General features: G+C 40.2%; 2 protein-coding genes across 5 annotated transcripts in view; one reads left to right on the forward strand and one right to left on the reverse strand.

The window, feature by feature from the left end:
* Positions 1-14,502, reverse strand: LOC116989585 (ras-related protein Rab-11B). Its single transcript, XM_033047107.1, has 5 exons — positions 14,320-14,502; positions 7,406-7,601; positions 6,064-6,257; positions 2,587-2,667; positions 1-1,730 (listed from the first exon to the last, which is right to left on the reverse strand). The coding sequence occupies exons 1-5, from the start codon at positions 14,357-14,359 to the stop codon at positions 1,585-1,587; spliced, it is 657 nt and encodes a 218-aa protein (XP_032902998.1). The 5' UTR covers positions 14,360-14,502; the 3' UTR covers positions 1-1,584.
* Positions 14,503-14,746: 244 nt separating this feature from the next.
* The window catches only part of marchf2 (membrane associated ring-CH-type finger 2), a 37,057-nt gene continuing 32,149 nt past the window's right edge, over positions 14,747-19,654 (forward strand). Inside the window, exon 1 of one of the 4 annotated variants that reach the window (XM_033047110.1) lies at positions 14,747-14,869. The gene's annotated coding sequence lies outside the window, so the exon portion shown is untranslated. Of the gene's footprint in view, positions 14,870-14,971; positions 15,194-19,654 lie in introns of those variants that run through there. The other 3 variants (XM_033047108.1, XM_033047109.1, XM_033047112.1) reach the window with 3 other exon arrangements.

Consider the following 19,654-nt stretch of genomic DNA (forward strand, 5'->3'; position numbering starts at 1 on the left):
AACAGATTACATTTTATTCCTCAACCCCATTGTTTGCCATAGTGTAATGCACATTGCTTCAATCGCTGTGGACTCATCGGCACCAAGTGCTCAGTTGTGTGTTTCCATGACAATACAAAACATGAAAAGTACTCCCTATATTGGCACATACTCAAGTCACTTTATTGCATTTTGCTGGCACCAGCATGCCAGGGTTATCAAAGTTAATGCTTTAAGTGGAAATTTTTCCAACCCGCATTTCAAACTCTGAACAAGTACAAGCCCTTTTTGGGAGAACTGCTCTTTCAAAAAACAGGATGAAGAATTGCAGTAGGTTCTCAAATGACTTCAGTTATGCCCTTGAATTAATTTAAACTCAGTCTAATTCATGGTGCAGTAACAAAGACACTCACAGAAAAGTTTGGCAACATGTTTATCCACATACATAATAACCATGCACAATCAAGTGACAATACATATTTACAAAATGGTTGTACTTAACAGAATACAGGGCCTATTAATGCCGTGGAAGTAATGGTGTCCTCCAAATCAGTAAGAATCATTTGTTCCAATGTGTCAGTCACAGGCAACTTTCTCTCAGGCTGGGGATAAAGGTAAGGGGCAATGGGGAGGTGGTATTGAAATGGCCAGCATTCACCACACTGGTGACATTTTAATGTCCGGAAACACCACCATGGTAGTCCTTTAAGGGAAGTCGCCTTAATAATATGCAATGCCATTGCAAACAGCACTGCTAGGGAATCAATATGGTCAATCGAGTATTCTTTTTAGATACAACCGAAGACAAACCAAAAATCAACCAAATATGAAAGATGTGCATGATTTGAAACTCCAAATCCAACTGGAAACTGCTTTCTTCGCAAACAAGAAACTTCTCATTCAATCCCAATGTCAACAAGTTTAATTTCTCCACACTTGACCAGGCAATGCAAGCTGGGATTGGTGACAGGCTTTGTGGATATTTACATGCTTCAGGAATGTCAGTTTTTAATGTACTCCGCTACTAACTAATCAGGACAAAGCAGCACTCAAGGTTGTGTAGCTACATTAAGATGCAGCAGATAGACTACAATTTTGTTATAATTAATAGATCTCGTTACCAATAGTTGTATGGAATAGGAAAAGAGTTTTCCTTTGTGAAGATTCAAAGCAGAAGATATAAATACTTTGACAGGATATAAAGGCCTCCATAGCTATAAAAAAAGTGTTCCACAGTTTGAACATGTCTGGATCTTTTGATACCGAAACTCTCAATGACAGAAGCATAAATATGCGCAAGCTCAAACTTGCAAAAGAAATATGTAAAAGGGGCATGTGTTTCTTTTATCTTAAAAAAAAATATGTACATAAAGTATTGCTCAACATAGTCTTGAATGTTTTCATAATTACAAGCAAAGAATAGATGCACATGCAATGTAGTCACATTAAAAGGGATATTCTGTCTGCAAAAAGGAATGTGAATTCTACGGTTATAACTTTTGGACAGGATTTCATCAATCACAGGACAAGACAGAAGCAATTACAACACTGCAATGCACAGCCAAGAAAGAGTTGGGATTTGGGGAGGGACATAGCTTAAGCAAGTCACATATTCTGGCAACACTGCAGTTTATTAGATTTCTGCCCATCAGTTGTTGGTGGTACACTGATATCTACGACGTTGTTACCAGGCGATTCATCGTGAGCCGATCGATCAGAAATCTGCTTCTGTGAAACTATGCGGTAAATTTCTGGCGTAAAAAAGAGAAAAGGTAACTTTATAATCAAGATATTTAGTTGAAGTCAAAAGTTGAAGTACTTATTTTCTTAGTCATAATCTGCTCTTGATATCTCAAGCCTTAAGAGATTTACTTTGCTGAAATTTAGAGAAAACACAAATGCAACTAAATACATAGATCCGCATAGAAATGTATACCTGTCGAGTCCATGTAACATACCCTAGTTATAAAACTCTGCCCTTTCTACCATACAATTGCTGTGAAAAGCAAAGAATAAACCTCAGTCACATGTGAGCAAAGCCCCATTTTATTGAAGCGCTTTTCCCACAAATATAATTGTCTTATGATACATGTAGATTTTAATTAATTATATCTATAGGGCTAATGTTACAATTTGTATTCTTTGGTGTAGAACATGGCAGAGGTTCATTGTGCAGTAAGCCGTGCTTAGAACTAGAATAAAACGAAGGCAGATACAGTTTGAATTGGGACACGATTTGTAACCTAAAGGAGTGGGGTACGTGTCGGGGGCAAGATATGGTATTGTAGAGACTCACACACACACAAATACTTCTCTTGAACTCTTGGACAGACCAAATTACTATGAGTTGAAGTTTTTTACTGAAGAGTGAATTGTAGTAAAGTAGGGAGAGTCAGGAAATCTGCATAATTAGACAAAATGCAAGATATTTTGTATTCATTTAGTGCTATCATTGTTCTATAGTTAATGAGTGAACGCTGAGCCATTACAAGTATAGCTCAGAGAACTTTGAATTTATTTTACTTTAGCTTGTGGAAATGTGATGGAAATCTAAAATGATACTGCCAAGAACAGCAGGCCAAGGTTTAAAGAGGCTTATTATATTACCTGTAAGAATATTTTTAAATGCTTCCTCTACATTTGTTGAATCCAGTGCAGATGTTTCAATAAAAGAAAGATTGTTCTTCTCTAAAAAAAAAAAGAAATATTTATTTTGTGACCAACAGACAGAGAATTTTCAATGGTAGATTTGGAGCAGCAATTTGGACATCCTTGGGTGATTTTCATTAAAATTCTCTAAATAAACCTTTCAGCTTGTTGTACCCAATCTAATAATAATAATAATAATAATAGCCAGTCCTCAACTTTGTCATTCATAACACCTCAATTCCTCATTTCGAAATTCCTCGTATGTTGCAAAACATACTTGGCGAATAAAATCTGATTATGATTCCGATTCTGAAGTCACTGCCTAGTCTCTTAAAATAATTTAAGAAATCAGCTTTCACTACTGTTTATGTCACCCGATAGAAATCTAGGAAAGCATATACATTTTGAAATAGCTTCAGCTGCATATTAACGGATTTTTTAATTTAAGGAGCCTCTGCATAACTTCTCCGTGGATTGCCACCTTGACATGGTGGAGAAGTTTGAGTGGACCTGAGAGCGATGCCATCTGGAGCTATGCTCCTGGTAGGGTCATCCATGGTGGTAAGGTTGAGGGGGAGGTCTCTGACAAAGATCAATCCAACCAAGACCTCAACGGTGGAACAGGCAGAAGATGATGGCTGACCTTAGTGGAGCGCACAACGGCTGGGAAGGCGGATGAAGGCTGCAGCAGAAAAGATCTGTCAAGGATCCTGGGGTGGCTGTCTGTGCACCATTCTCCCCACATTAAACAAAGTCACGCACAGGCGTCCTCCATATAGGGAATAGCACCCTGGAGACACCCATGATCAGCCATGACTGAAGGGGGCCAAAGAAGAAGCATAACTTCACTTTTCAAAACGGTTTCACAGCAGACTGATAATGTTCCATTCTAGCCTCCCACACATTTTACATCTCCACTGAACATCTGCCAATTCTCCCCATTTTTAATCGTCACCTTGATGCCCAATATTCTCATCCTTACTTATAAACTTGCCCTGTTTTATATCACCCGCAAACACTTAACTTCAGCCAGCTCCTGACAGAGACAATGTCATGATGAGCATTACTTTAATCTGAACTGCAGCTCAAGATAAACTAGCCTAACTCACCAGCACGACATTACATTTGAAAAAGACTACCATAAACTGACACTAATATCTAAAGATCATGGGCATTCAGGAGACCAAGGTTAGAGCAATCATTATAACAATCATGCTGTGTGGAAAAGGTGTTTTAAAACTTGAATTAACATGTTGCTAGCAACTAGATCAACACAGTATAGAAATGTGGTGTTTAACCATTTTTGTAATACTATTTAAAATCAAAATACCTTATCCTAATGGAATCCTTAATTGTACATCAGAGATTCTATTGTGCATTGTGCAAAACAGCATTGTGAATGCTGAATGATTCAAAAATCATACCTAAAGTTGTAAATGCGCTCTGTAAATGCTGAATAAATCCCAGGGATCTAATCAGTGATTAGTGGTTCTTTTTGAAACTACACTAGCTGGCTGTGCATTAATTGCCACTTTATTATTCTATTCATAAAAATTTAAGTTACACTATCAAACAGATGCTAAATTGTTAATGGATTAGCATTAGAAATTGAACAATGATATTGCTTTAAAAAAAATAAATCATTAGCTATCATTGGGTCTCGATTGTTGAGCCCCCTTTCTCCCATGAAGACAAATTGACACTGGAATACAACTCCAGAAATGTTGGTTCTGCATTGGCACAGCAACATAGTGTACAGTGCATTCAGAAAATATTCAGGCCCCTTCACTTTTTCCACATTTTGTTACGTTACAGCCTTATTTTAAAATGGATCAAATTCTTTTTTTTTTTAATCATCAATCCACATACAATACTTCAGAATGAAGAAGCAAAAACAAGTGTTAAAAATAAAAATTGAAATATCACATTTACATAAGTATTCAGACCTTTTGCTAAAACACTCAAAATTGTCTTTAGACCTCCAAGACAAGATTGTGTCGAGACACAGATCTGGGGAAGGGTATAAAACAATTTCTGCAGCATTGCAGGTCCGGAAGAACATAGTGGCCTCCGTCATTCTTAAATGGAAGAACTTTGGAATCACCAGGACTCTTCATAGAGCTGGTCGCCTGGTCAAACTGAGCAATCGGGGGAGAAGGGCCTTGGTCAGGGAGGTGACCAAGAACCCGATGGTCACTCTGACAGAGCTCCAGAGTTACTCTATGGAGATGGGAGAACCTTCCAGAAGGACAAATATACCTGCAGCACTCCATCAATCAGGCCTTTATGGTACAGTGGCCACTCGGAAGCCATTCCTCAGTAAAAGGCACATGACAGCACGCTTGGAGTTTGCCAAAAGGCACCTAAAGGACTCTCAGACCATGAGAAACAAGATTCTCTGGTCTGATTAAACCAAGATTGAACTCTTTGGCCTAAATGCTAAGCGTCACGTCTGGAGGAAACCAGGCACCACTCATCACCTGGCCAATACCATACCCACAGTAAAGCAAGGCGGTGGCAGCATCATGTTGTGGGGATGTTTTTCAGCAGCAGGAACTGGAAGACTCGTCAGGATTGAGGGAAAGATGAACGGAGCAAAGTACAGAGGGATCCTCGATGAAAACGTGCTCCAGAGCGTTCTGGACCTCAGACTTAGGTGGAGGTTCACCTTCCAACAGGACAACGACCCTAAGCACACAGCCAAGACACGCAGGAGTGGCTTCGTGACAATCGAACATCTCTGGAGGGACCTGAAAATAGCTGTGCATCAACGCTCCCCATCCAACCTGACAGAGCTTGAGAGGATCTGCAGGGAAGAATGGGAGAAATTACCCAAATACAGATGTGCCAAGCTTGTGGCGTCATACCCAAGGAGACTTGAGGCTGTAATCTCTGCCAAAGGTGTATCAACAAAGTGCTGAGTAAAGGGTCTGAATACTTATGAAAATGTGATATTTCTAAACACCTGTTTTTGCTTTTTTATTATGGGGTATTGTGTGTAGATTGATGATTTAAAAAAACTGAATTTAATCAATTTTAGAGTAAGGCAGGAACGTAACAAAATGTGGAAAAAGTCTGAATACTTTCTGAATGCGCTGTAAGTTCTTCAAGCATCTCTTCTGCCTGACCCGCTGAGTTACTCCAGCATTTTGTGTCTTTGGCATAAACCAACCTCAGCAGTTCTGTGTCATTACCCAGCTGCGGCAGCTTACTTCACCTTGAAAACATTCATCCATGTAGGCATCATTGGACAAAGATGATGAACCCAGATTCTATTATTTTAACCTCTGGGCAAGAAGTGGCATCGTATTTCAGTGTTAACCTACTACAATGAACTTAAAATTATCCTCCCAAATTCATAATTAATGTACTTTGAATTAAATAAAACACATCACATAAATAGCAAAGCGTGTTATGGTCATGTCTGACACCTACCTGCAAAGGCCCGTGCCTCATCCGTGGGCACAGCTCGGAGATGACGTAGGTCGCTCTTGTTCCCAACCAGCATGATGACAATATTGTTGTCAGCATGGTCACGTAATTCCTTCAACCACCGCTCGACATTCTCGTACGTTAGATGTTTGGCAATATCGTACACCAACAGGGCACCTACAGCTCCACGGTAGTACCTGAGAACACACACACACGCACCCCAGATAGTATCAGTCATTTATGCTCACCCGATGTAGACAGCACCCTTGCATTCTGTGGCATATGGTGAATTCTATGTGTAGTCAGCATCGATGATAAGAAAGCTCTTGTTGATGAGACTCATTGATGGTGGTATGATGGACACAGGAGGGTGCATGGAAAAGTAGGAAAGAGAAACTGTTCTTGAAGTTTGCACTTAGGTTTGATGCAGGTCATATTCAAGAGAGAAGTCACAGACGCCAAGCAACTTTTCCGTGGTGCAAAAAACAGCTTTAGCAATGTTAGTCAAATCCTTTCCCATTTGTCTATCAACTTGCACTTAATTCTGGGGATGACCAAAGGTTCTAAATTTGGTCAAAAACAATTTAAAGGCTTATGCAAGATTAAGGAATATGAAATCAGACAAGGCCTTTGAAAAATAAAGCAAACAGGAAAAAACTCAAGTAGACCATTAGAAGGGCCAAAAGGGGCCATAAAATGTTATTGGCATGTCAGATGAAATAAATTCTGGCTAAAGGTCTGAGACCAGTGATGTTTTGCAGAACCAAATATATCTTAGATGTAAATGTAGATGAGTTGGCCAGCAAGTTAGCAGACATAAAAACTGGAGGAATTGTGGTCATTGAGGAAAGCTGTCATATCAGGATCTATATATCAATCCCACAGATCCCTGAAAACACGAGTAAAGTGGCAAAGGTGCAAATGGTAAAACTACGCTTTGGAATTTAAGAGCCTGGAAGTCATGCTGCAAGAAACTTTGGTTAGGCCCCCTTTGGAGCATTGAGTGCAGATCTGGTCACCCCATTATGGAAAGGATGTGCAGGTTTTGGAGAGGGTGTAGAAGAGGTTTATCAGAATGTTGTTTGAATTGGTGGATAATGACTATAAAAAGAGGTTGAACAAATGATTTGTATTTCCATCAGCTTTCTAAATAACACATTTGGTGGCTAACAAAATCATTTACTAATTCTTGATAGAGGCAAGTATATCAGTCAGACCTTGACTGATCCATTATTTCTCAGTACCAGAAAATTATACACACCTCAACCTGTTCTTAAAATGTGCATGCAGTCTGGTTACTTTATAATTGCTATTAATTAGCTATATTTAGAAATGAAATGCTTACGCTGAAGTGATAGCACGGTATCGCTCCTGCCCTGCCGTGTCCCAGATCTGTGCTTTAATTGTCTTTGCATCTACCTGGATACTCCTGGTGGCAAACTCCACTCCAATGGTGCTTTTACTTTCCAGATTAAACTCATTACGTGTGAACCTTGACAAGAGGTTGCTCTTTCCAACCCCAGAATCACCAATCAACACAACTGGAAGAGAGAGAGAGAGAGCATATTAAACATTTAGCTGCTGTATTCAGTAAGGAAAAGGCTATTCGTCCCAGTATGTTACACATCCTGACATGTTGAATTTTCTTTCACTCAGTATTTGTCCCGAATCCAAAATGGTGAAGCCTGCAAATCACATTTAAGCAAGCAGTTAAGGGCAAGAGTGACTGAGCAATATCTTCACTGCTTCTGACATTACGGTCATGTATTCACACTTCCCAACCAAAATGTTTGCTGAAGTTTAAAGACGATTGCCTCCACAGATGCTGCCTGACCTGCCAGGTTCCTCCATGGTTTTGATGTTGCTCAGAATAGAACATCTGCAGTCTGTTGTCTCCATAAATCAAAACATTCTTACAACCAGGTCTGTACAGCATGGAAACAGGCCGTTCAGCCCACCTTGTCCATGCCAACCAAGTTTTCCATACTGGACTAGTACCTCTTGCCTGGATTTGGCCCATATCCCTCGAAACTCTTCCTATCCACATAACTCTACAAATGTTGATTAAAAGTCATAATTGCATTCATTACTATATATTCCTCTGGCAGCTCATTCCAAATACGGACCACCATCCGAGAGAAAAGGTTGCCTGCGGCCCCCCTTAACTCTCACCTTAAGCCCACGCCTTCTAGTTTTTGAATCCTCTACCCTGGGAAAAATACTGATCTTTCAATCTATCCATGCCCTTCATGATCTGGTATATCTCAAAATGTAACCCAGTCAGCCTCTATGCGCCAAGGAAAAATATCCGTGCTTATCCAACCTACCCCCAATACTTAAGTCTACAATCCCAAGGAACATACTCTTATCTCCGAATAGTGAATGCCCCCTTTCCAACTTAATGACATTCTTCCTACAGCTGGGTGACCAGAACTGCAAACAGTACTTCAAGTGTGATCCCACAACAACTGGTACAGCTGCATCCTGACGTCGCCATTTTTGTTCGCAATCCCCTTCCCAATGATTGTAGGAAGGAACTGCAGATGCTGGTTTAAACCGAAGATAGACACAACATGCTGGAATAACTCAGCGGGACAGGCAGCATCTCTGAATAGAAGGAATGGGTGACGTTTCGGGTCGAGACCCTTCTTCAGACTGAAGTCTAAACGTCACGCATTCCTTCTATCCAGAGATGCTGCCTGTCCCACTGAGTTACTCCAGCAGTTTGTGTCACCCTTCTCAATGAATTGTACCAAATGTTTTCACCACACTGTCCACTGACTCACCACTCTTGTGATTGAGGTAGTGCAGCGTAGGTTCACGAGATTGATCCCTGAGATGGCGGGACTGTCATATGAGGAAAGATTGAAAAGACTAGGCTTGTATTCACTGGAGTTTAGAAGGATGAGGGGATATCTTATAGAAACATATAAAATTATAAAAGGACTGGACAAGCTAGATGCATTAAAAATGTTCCCAATGTTGGGAACTGTGGCCCAGAACCAGGGGCCACAGTCTTAGAATAAAGGGGAGGCCATTTAAGACCGAGGTGAGAAAAAACTTTTTCACCCAGAGAATTGTGAATTTGTGGGATTCCCTGCCACAGAGGGCAGTGGAGGCCAAATCACTGGATGGATTTAAGAGAGAGTTAGATGGAGCTCCAAGGGCTAGTGGAATCAAGGGATATGGGGAGAAGGGAGGCACGGGTTATTGATTGGGGTCGATCAGCCATGATCATAATGAATGGCGGTGCTGCCTCGAAGGGCCAAATGGCTTCCTCCTCCATCTATTTTCTATGTCTACGTCTAAAAAGATTGTAAAAGTCAACAATATCAATGCTTCTCATTTTTATACATTTCTTGAAGGTCTCCCCTCAAACACTAGTGCTCCAGATAAAACAATCCAAGTCTGTCCAGCCTCTCCTGAAACCAGGCATCATTCTGATAAGCCTCTTCTGCACCCTCTCCAAAGCCTGACACCTTATACTCAATGCCCTGACCAATGAAGGCAAGTATACCATACACTTTCTTTACCACACTATGCCACGGGTATAGATTATTAATGTATATAGCAAACAGCTGGTAACAGGCCAATCAGAAAACAACCTGCCAATCAGACAAATACCCCCTCCACTCCTTCCTCCAAGCCAAAATTTGAAACCAATTGACTGATAAGGCTCACAGGGCTGTAGTACCCTGGCTTATTGTTGCTGCCCTTCTTAAATAACAGTACATTAGCCACCCTTCTGTCTGTCTGAACTTCACCCGAGGCCAAAGGTAGGAAAATATCTCTGCAGAACAATCTTATACATAACTAGTTTTAATTAATAGTATGGATCTTTGTTTATTCCACATCCTCAAAAATTGAAATATGAAATGCTTTACAAATTAACATTCAACATTTGCAACTTTTTCCACAGAGGGTGGTAGGTACAGTATATACAACGAGCTGCCAGAGGAGCTGTTTGAGGCAGGTACTATAACAACATTTAAAAGACATTTGGACAGGTACATGAATAGGAAAAGTTTAGAGTAAGTGGGGAATTCTTGGTCGCCATGGGCCAAAGGGCCTATTTCAGTGCTGTATGACTATGACTGAAGTCATTTTTGAATGGGGTATGAAAATGTAGTCCAGCACAATACTGATGAGGTCATTGATGTATTCAGAACAAGGAAAACAGGATATAGCCTGCAATAGTCTGGATTGTGGCAAAAATTAATGTGCACTTAATAAAAATAAACATATAATGCAGCAGAAAACCTAAAGTTATGCAAAGTTTACAATTACTAGTCTAATCTGTATAGTTTGCTAGAAATGCCTCCACATTTGAAGTTAAATATGATTTCAATAATGAAGTTTTACTGATCAATATTTAGTGTATATTTATAATCAAAACTACATACTGGTTTTAGCACAGCACAAAATCATACTATTATGACAAGTGTTTAAGAAAGAACTGCAGATGCTGGAAAAATCAAAGGTAGACAAAAATGCTGGAGAAACTCTGTCAGGGCCGGGACTTTATCTGCACACATCATATGAGCCCAGTCTGTTTTGAATCAGTTAGTCCACTATATTTTTAACAAGTGTCACATCTAAAGCAGATTTGTCGCTGCAGAAATTCCAAGTATTTTCTTGGTTATAAGAAAATATGAAATAGCAGGAATTGGTCTAATCCCCAGAGCACCAGCATTCAAGATCACGGCAGATTATTTTCCTCAGCATTACTTTCCTTTGTCAACTCCATATCCTCAGGAGAAAATAGCAACTGAAAGATCGGTTCCACCACAACAAATTAAATACAATGTCATTTTCCTCCTTTCTAAATCTATACTGAAACAAAGTACCTGCACCAATTTCTTTGTTCTTTTCCCAGTATTTTAAAAAGCGTGAAATGTATCAACAAGCTCAGCATCTCAATTTTTAAGTGCTCTTATTGATGTTACAGCACATTTTAAATTGGTCAAATAAAACTAGTATTTATCCCCTCAGTTCTGTAGTGAATATTGGTGTCAGCTCATTACTTCAACCAATCTTCATCAAAAGACCACCAGGGGCACCGGGTAGATGGCTGTCCTGCCAGCAGTCTGTTCGTTTTTTCTCTCTTTTTGTTATTTTTTAGTTTGTTAAAAGTTTTGTTTTATGTGGGTGGAGGGGGGAGGGGATCGAGGGGAACTTTTTTTTTAGGTTCCTACCTTCCCGGAGATGTGATCAATTTTCGGATCACATTCTCCGAGGTCTGCGGCCTACCATCGCTGGAGCAGGAAGCCACCTTGGACTGTCGTGAGCCCCACCGCGGGGAGTGGACTTAACATCGGAGCGGACCCCTTGTCTGGGATCGCTCCCACCACGACCACCAAGGGCTCGCAATCTCGAGAAAGGCCGAGTCGGGAGTTCCAACATCGCAGAAGGTTCGACCAGCCCCAACCCGAGGTTCGATCGTCCAGCACAGGGGAGCTGACATCCCCCCGATGCGGGAGCTTGATCGCCTCGACGCGGAGGGCCCGAACGCCGCCGGCTATGGCAGTCAATATCGCCCCGGCAACGGGGGCTCGAGGCCCACGACCGAGGAAGAACTAAGGGAAGGATTTGAACTTTATTTCGCCTTCCATCACAGTGAGGAATGTGTAGGAGTCACTGTGGTGGATGTTCATGTTAAAATGTGTTTTTGAGTGATCGGTTTCTTTTAATTGTATGACTGACCCGGCCAATGAAATTCTTCGTATATTGCAAAACATACTTGGCGAATAAAGTGTGATTCTGATTATGAAATACGAATATGTTGGAGAATGGCTTTTTACTGCAATACTGTATGATCCTACATATTAAAAGAAAAATGAAACATTTTAAATTGTGTAAGGGAAATCCTTTGAAGTGTTGAAAAACCCAAATAAAATGAATAGTTCTTGGTTTACACGATCTATTTTTGGATTCCAGATTTAACCTACTTTGGTGTCCGATTGGGGAGCAGGATTTGGATCATGAAAGCACTGCAAGGACTTGGCTGGTAAGAATGTTGAAAGCTGTTTTCAAAAATGAAGATGCTGGGATGGTATGAATGAAAACAATACAAGTATATATTTGACAAGGAAAATATTACTAGTTCATGCTGTTCCACTCAACCTGTAAATGTGCTTGAATGTGGGATGCCAAATTCCAATAGGTGGACTTCAAATTGATAGCATAAAAAATGGTTACAAAGTTTGCAAAACTATCAAGGATCCTCGTGTAACTGGAAACTCATACTGCCAAGCACAACTATGTCAGGAATTCCAAATTGCCTTTTCTCAAGAGAATATCATGAAAATGCACTGGTGTCAGAAATGGCTCGCATAAAAACAGGTTGTGGTGTTTGAGATATTCAACATTAGACTTTAGAGATACAAGTGGAAATAGGCACTTCAGCCAACCAAGTCGTTGCTGACCTGCGATCACCCCATACACTAGAACTACCCTACACTTGGGACTATTTACAATTTTTCCAAAGAAAATTAACCTACAAACCCGTACGTCATTGGAGTGTGGGAGGAAACCTGTAATGTAACTATACTAGAATAGCTTGCCTTCAGAGATGCATTTGGTTCTCAAGCACAACTCTTACGTTGGGGGTGAGCGCCGACGCCGCGTTCAGGGACCAGTCCACCTGTGTGATGCTGCGCCCCCACCCACCGGGTCCCACTCGGTCTAGTAATAGTTAAAAGTCTTAGTTAAAATGGCAAAACATTATTTTTGGCATATTTAAAACACTGAACCTACTTAACATAAATGCAAGATATCAAAATAGAGATCAGATTTTAAATTGTCAGAGAGTTAAACCATTTCTATCCCAATTGAGGACGCAAGGCCACGAGAAAGAACACACATACAAAAAGAGTTGATTTTTGTTAGGGTGCAAAGTAAAGAGAAAGGTGATGTAGTAAAACAGAAAAAAAGCTGAAAAAGAAATTTTGAAATAACAAGCAAAAAACAAATCAGTTACATGGAAGTCAACTGATGTCATCTTGCATGCTTCATGTATAAGCGAGTTCGGTATTCCGAAAAACGCAAGGAATCATGGGATTTGTCAAAGGTCACTCGTTATAAAGAAAAAGCGAACAAAGCGCTGACTGTATAAACTGTGTATAAATTCTCAGGCCCATAGCCAGCTCGGAGAAGCGCCAACCCCAGCTCAACTCCTCCTTCCACGCCGGGCCAATCGACAGCTGGAGCCAGCGCCTCATCCCAGCGCTGGCTGCAAGTCCTGGGCCGCCACCGCTCCAGGCCTGTGCCCCAGCTGGACAGGCAGAGCAGAGTTGGAGCCAGCGTCTCTTCCCCCCCCCCCCCCCCGCGTCATCTGCAAATCTGGGGCCACCACTGCCCTGCCGGGACACCCGGGAGAGGATGGGGACGGCTCAGCAGCAACTCAACAGCGCCCGCAGCGCCGGAGACCCGGGCACGTCCCTGACCACAGACGAAACCATCTTTGGTCGAAACGCAGGCCTGCACACAACGCAGCACCACAGCTGCCGAGAATGTTTATAGCGAGTGACCTATGACCTGGGCATGCGCAGTCGGAATACCAAACTCGCTTATTGGCATCAATGTTGCATTTTGAAAAAACTGTCTTGATCCTGTAACAGGACAGAGTATTTCATGCTACATTTGCCAAGTGACAGTTGCAGCCTTACATTCATCTGAATTATAATACTTCGTCCTCACGTAGCTGATAAGTTTTCCCAGAGTTCACACCACCATCATGTTTTACAGAATTCCTACTTCAACGTCATATAGCCACAGAGTGCGGGGCAGGGAGTCGTGTAATGAGTGCATGATGAAAAAAGTTACAAATCCATACTTACGCAGAAGATACATGAAACCATTTCCAAGTCTTACACCCACAGAAAATAACATCTTAATTTGTAAAAAAAAAAGTGCACATTAATTCCACACAATGTTATTCCGTAATTAAACTGCAATGAAGTCAAAACTGGATTACATCTGCAGATGATAAATCAGCTGCCAATAGTTCATTATTTGTTGCAGACTTCGACTTTTTGGTTGGAGAGGGATCTTTTCTCTAGGTTACAGATCCTGCTGCCAGCAGTTCCTCATTCCTTTCTGATGGCAAGTTAACAACCCCCACTGAGAAATTTAAAAAGTCGTCCACTATGAAGGAGCTTTTTGGTACCTTTTGCCCAAATTGAAGGCTCAAAGCCCGAGGCCTACCTCTAATTGCGAGTAAAACAGTCCGTATATTTTAAAATCCATTCATTCACTTACCTTTAAACAGGTAATCGTACTCATCATCTCTAGTTCCCATGTTAGCGTCAATTTAACCACCTTCCACCAAAGCAAAAAAAAGCCTGCAACAACCGCAAAAAAAAAACCCCCTTCCTTTTTTTCTGCCGAGGCTCAAGCCCAACCCCTCAGCGGACAGCCGGAAGTCTAGCTCAGCCCGCCCACCGCCGCGGTGAGTGGCAGCGCGAGAGACCAATCAGAGAACGTCTCATCGCAACCGGCCATCGCTCTATTGACCACACCCGTGTTTGATTGGTCGAGATCAACCCGTGGTCCCGCCTTCTATCACATTCACTCCAAATGATTGGTCGTCCCACCTATCAATTGGGGCGAATCTAGTCACTGATTGTGTAGCTCGCCTGTCATTCGCGGTCACCGTCCCGGCAAACCCCTTCCGGCGCGGATTTGCCCCGCCCCCTCCCCTCAGTCAGGACGAGTCGTGCGCATCGCGGATGGTCGTGTAGGGCCAAATGAAAGACTGAGCCGCTCCCCGGGCATCCACCCCCCCACCGAAGAAGGCGCTAACTCTGAGGTAACGCAAAACAAATGGTCGGCAATCGTATTTTAAAAATAAATACTGTGCCTACGGTGGCACGGCACGGTACGGCGGCGTGCGTCATAATCACGGGATTGGGATTATTTGGTGGTTAAAATGTCTCCTCAAACGGTCATTTAATCGGGCCTCCCTGTGAACTGTCAGACGGTTTGCAGCCCGACACTTCTGCAAGGATCCTCCTGTGACAACTCGGGGGAGGGAGGGAAACTAGCCAAATTCTTCAGTGGTTTGAATAATTGATAAACTCCAATATAAATCTGTTTTCTGACAAAAGTCTGTGCGCCTCGAATAATGTTCCAGGTGAGTTGTCAAATCTGAAATCTCTGGGTAAGAGACAGGCTTGTTGACTGTGAAAACCAACTGACCCAACGTAGTGTCAAAGTTCACTTTGACTAAACGCTCCTGGATTAATATCTGACTGGAAAGTCTACCAGAAGTGAGTAATGGTATCGCCGTGACTTGTTTTTTTTCTTTGTTCGTGGTTGATCACTTCTGAGACAAGATAAGATTTTCTATTATTTTACTCACTACCTTATGCGATTGTAACTCGAACATGTACATAAGAAGAAGAAGGCAGGAGAATGTGGTTGAGAGAGAAAGGTAATTCCGCCACGATTGAATGGTGGAGGAGACTCCATTGATTGACTGGCCTAATTCTGTTCCGATGATTTATGAATTTATGGGGTTGAGATAGGAAAAATAGATCAACCATGTGGAACAGCCTTGTGGAGCAGCCTTGATGGGCCGAATGGCCTAATTTTGCTACTGCATCTTAAGCTCATCACAAAATAAAAAACGCCAGAAACTGTAGTTGCTCAAATCTATGAAAGCAGAAAGTAGTGGAAATACTGGCCAGTTAAAGCAGAATCTGTGGAGAGAGAAATTTGGAATGACTTGTCTTCACTTCATAATTGAGGACCGTGAATGACAGTTATAAGGTTTGCTCTTGTAATATATTGATGAAGTTCATGGACATATTTTGCAAATAATTTTCTGGCAAGTGGGTAAGATAAGGATATCATTTATTTGCTTTTTGAAAGTATAATTTCTGTATTTTTATATATAATAATGTATGTATAAAAATGTACTTGGTTAAATAGGATTTGTAAGCTACTTTGTTTTGCTTTTCCTTTTTAGTACTTGGTCTGGATTTGTTAGTCTCTTGTTGCATACTTTCCTTTTACTGGGAAGGATCGTTTGATTTATGGACCTTTTCTGAGTTTTCAAGAGAATATAGCTATATAATTAGGTAATGAAATATGCAACTTTTTCCTTTGATTTTGGTTTAGCAAAAGGGTTGACTTTTAAAGTGTTATGGAGAATTAGAAAGTGAGTAAATACGTCACTGAAATATATTCATAGATTAAAAGGATAATTGATTTATTAAAATTAATAAATTCCACTAAAATTTATTAATAGTTAATGAGTGGCTGAAGAACTTGTGGCTGCTGTGCACTCAGTTACTCATCTGCTGTGCATTAATTATCATGAGATTTTTTTTATGACTTGGCAATGTCATGAAAGAAAAGCCTTTGGAACTTCACGTGTAATATTTGTTTAATGCTTGTAGGACTATAAAATATACTTTATCTTTCTTATACGATAAGAAATAAGATTTGGTGGCTTCTTAAAACAAGTTGAATAGTAATCAAGGACACATTTTTCCATTAGTAACTAGAGGAAATACATTTAAGAGAATTAGTAGAACAAATGTGGAGATGAGAAATATCTGAAATGCATTGCCGGAGAAGTGGTGAAAGAATTGTGACTTGTGAATTGTGAAAGAATTAAACAGACTTGGAAAAGGAAATAATTAGCAGAGCCGAAAGAGAGAGAACGAGGCAATCGGAGAAATTAAAACAAAAAAAGGAGTATAGTGGGCCAAATAACTAACTGCCTCTATTCTTTAGAATTCTATGATTAAATTCTATAATTATTTCGTATGATAAACTTCAAAATCATTCCTGATTAAAAATATTATTTTTTGAAAGTTAGAACAAAACAGTTCTGCTTTATTAAACTTACAAATAGAAGAAAATGTTACAGTCCTAGAGGTGTAGTTTATAATTAAAATACCAATGACTGCTTCAATTAATGCAAAATGAAATAGAATTTTTGCCAATTTTGTGTTGTGATTTCTTTTTAAAGGAAATTATTTTTTTTCTAAAATTCCTAACTTTAAGAATAACCACATTTGCTATTTGTACTTGTGGAGAAACACACACTGTAAGCCTTAAAGTTGTGGCAATAATTATTTGGTTCTTACCAAGTAGGTGTTTTGTGGAAAAATAAAAAGGATACATAATCTCGGAAACCGGTTTAGCTTTCAAATTAAAAAATCTGTGCATTGTTTAAGATTTATATAATGACCAGAATGTACAAGCATAATAACAAATTAACCTCACACAATTGAGGAGTTGTAACTCACCACAAATCTCAATTATTATTTTCTTTTGTTGAATATGGATGTTTCTTAATTGGTAATTTTAATGCATATTTAAAATCTCAAGATTTGTCATTGTTCAGTATTCTTTCCCAAATGCGACTTTGGCATGAACTGATATTAGCCTTAAACCCGCTGTCCCTGGCTGCTCTATACAAATGGGCTTTTAGTTGGATAAAATTTATATTTTTTGTTGCGACCATTCCGGGGTTTTATCTAGAGTGAATCCTGGAATGTGTGTCGATTCTTGGCCTAACTCTAAATAAAAAATTGTGTAGGAAAGAACTGCAGATGCTTGTTTAAATCGAAGGAAAACAAATGCTGGAGTAACTCTGCTGGACAGGCGCATTTCTGGAGAGAAGGAATAAGTGATGTTTTCAGAAGGGTCTCGACCTGAAACATCACCTATTCCTTCTCTCCAGAGATGCTGCCTGTCCTGCTGAGTTGCTCCAGCATTTTGTGTCTAAACAAAAAATGTTGCATTACCAGCAAGCCTGCATTGTTTCCCCATATTTTGCCTTTGGTAAGCCTAATGTAATAAAATGAGTGAGTTGCACCAGGGAAGGGATACGGAAATGTACTTTTTACTTAACTTTTCAAGGTTAAGGTTTCAAGGTCAGTTTATTGTCACCTGTACCAATTAAGGTACAGTGAAATTGCATCCAATATTGCAAGTAAAGGCTGTGGTGCTTATCGTAACTGCAACTTAAATGATCAGAAAAATGTAACTAGTTTGCTTCAAACAATTACTTAACAGTCAAATAAATCCAGAATGTCAATTTCATGATAGTCTTAGGGTTATACAGCATGGAACAAGCCCTTTGGCCCAACCTGTCCATGCATACCAAGATGTCCATCCGAGCTGTGTTCCCATTTGCGTGCATTAGCCCCATATTCCTCTAAACCCTGGTTTATCTTGCCAAGAGCAATACCTCGCATTTGTCCAAATTAAATTCCAACTGCCATTCCTTGGACCACTTCCCTAGTTCATCTAGATTCTATTATAAACTTCTTCACCACTAATTTTAGGGTAGATGACAAACAATCGTTGTCCCAGCACTGATCTGTGCAGCACACCACTGGTGACTGGTTTCAATCTGAATAACAACCCTCTACCCTCACTCCTTCCACCAAGCCAGTTTTGATTCCAGTTGCCTCGCTTGCCCTAGATGCCATGTGATTAACCTTCCAGGCTATCCACCAAGATCTTGCTAAAATCCATGAAGAAAACATCTCTACCGCTCTGCCCTCGGAAACCTCTTTGTCACCTCTTTTTAAAAAAACTATGTGACCATGAATAAGCTACATATTTAAAAACTTGCCATCTTTAATTGTACATATTTTTATATTATTTTGGTGGGAACAAGGGGATACTTGTGTCTAATTTCTTCCTCAACTCTATTCTGAAGAAATATGACACAAATGATGGTTGATCTCTTATTAATACGATAGGTGCACCGTGAATGTCACAAGTATGGTCAAAATATTGGTGCATATTTTATTTTTTCCCCCACATTCAGCTTTTGGGAAATGGAAAGAACAAAGAAAAACTTTGACTTGTATAAAAGTGTGTAGGAAGAAACTGCAGATGCTGATTTAAACCGAAGATAGGCACAAAAAGCTGGGACAGGCAGCATCTCTGGAGAGAAGGAACAGGTGACATTTCGGGTCGAGACTCTTCTTCAGCCACATTCACAACTTTGATTTATTTCTATTGTGTGAGGTGGTTGGAGACACTTGTTTGTAATGGATGGACTCTTCGAAGCAGGGATTGGATGTCAGCAATATTTGGAGCTCTGGAGAAAATTGCTGTTGTAAGCAGAATTTAAGGACAGATGACTACTTTCACTAAACACATGGCTCATAGCAACTCCACTGGATTCCCTAGATTAGAATGTCAAGACTTAGCTGAAAAATAATATGATTTCTCAATTTTAATCTTGTTAAATGTATTTTCCTTCATCATTCCAAGTCCAAACTATTGACAATAAAACAGTAATTCCTTCCACACGATGACAAAAAATAATTTGCTTTTCTCTTTCAATTGTTGTTTAATATAGTTCCATGCTCATCTGTTTTTGATCTTGGTGTATTTTTTTAATTTTTGCAAAAGAAAACAAGGGCGTTGACGAGAAAGATCTGATCTGTTTTTGGGAAGGGTTCTATATTTAAACTATGAAATGAACGAAGTAAGCCTCTATTTGTCAAAAATAGTGGTGATATTTTTAGCACTACAGGTATTTGTATACTAACATAAAACGGAATATTGGCATTAGATACCAAAATTGTGTTAGTTTGGACAATGTTTTCTCCAGTTC

This window comes from Amblyraja radiata, chromosome 29, assembly GCF_010909765.2.
Source record: "Amblyraja radiata isolate CabotCenter1 chromosome 29, sAmbRad1.1.pri, whole genome shotgun sequence".
Lineage (NCBI taxonomy): Eukaryota > Metazoa > Chordata > Chondrichthyes > Rajiformes > Rajidae > Amblyraja > Amblyraja radiata.

Excerpts from the sequence above, each read along its gene's own strand:
- LOC116989585 (XM_033047107.1), bottom strand. The coding sequence starts at position 14,359 with ATGGGAACTAGAGATGATGAGTACGATTACCTGTTTAAAG. Across the intron at positions 7,602-14,319 it reads GTACGATTACCTGTTTAAAG|TTGTGTTGATTGGTGATTCT; the intron begins GTAAGTGAATGA and ends TCTCTCTTCCAG. Across the intron at positions 1,731-2,586 it reads ATTTAAAAATATTCTTACAG|AAATTTACCGCATAGTTTCA; the intron begins GTAATATAATAA and ends TTTTTACGCCAG.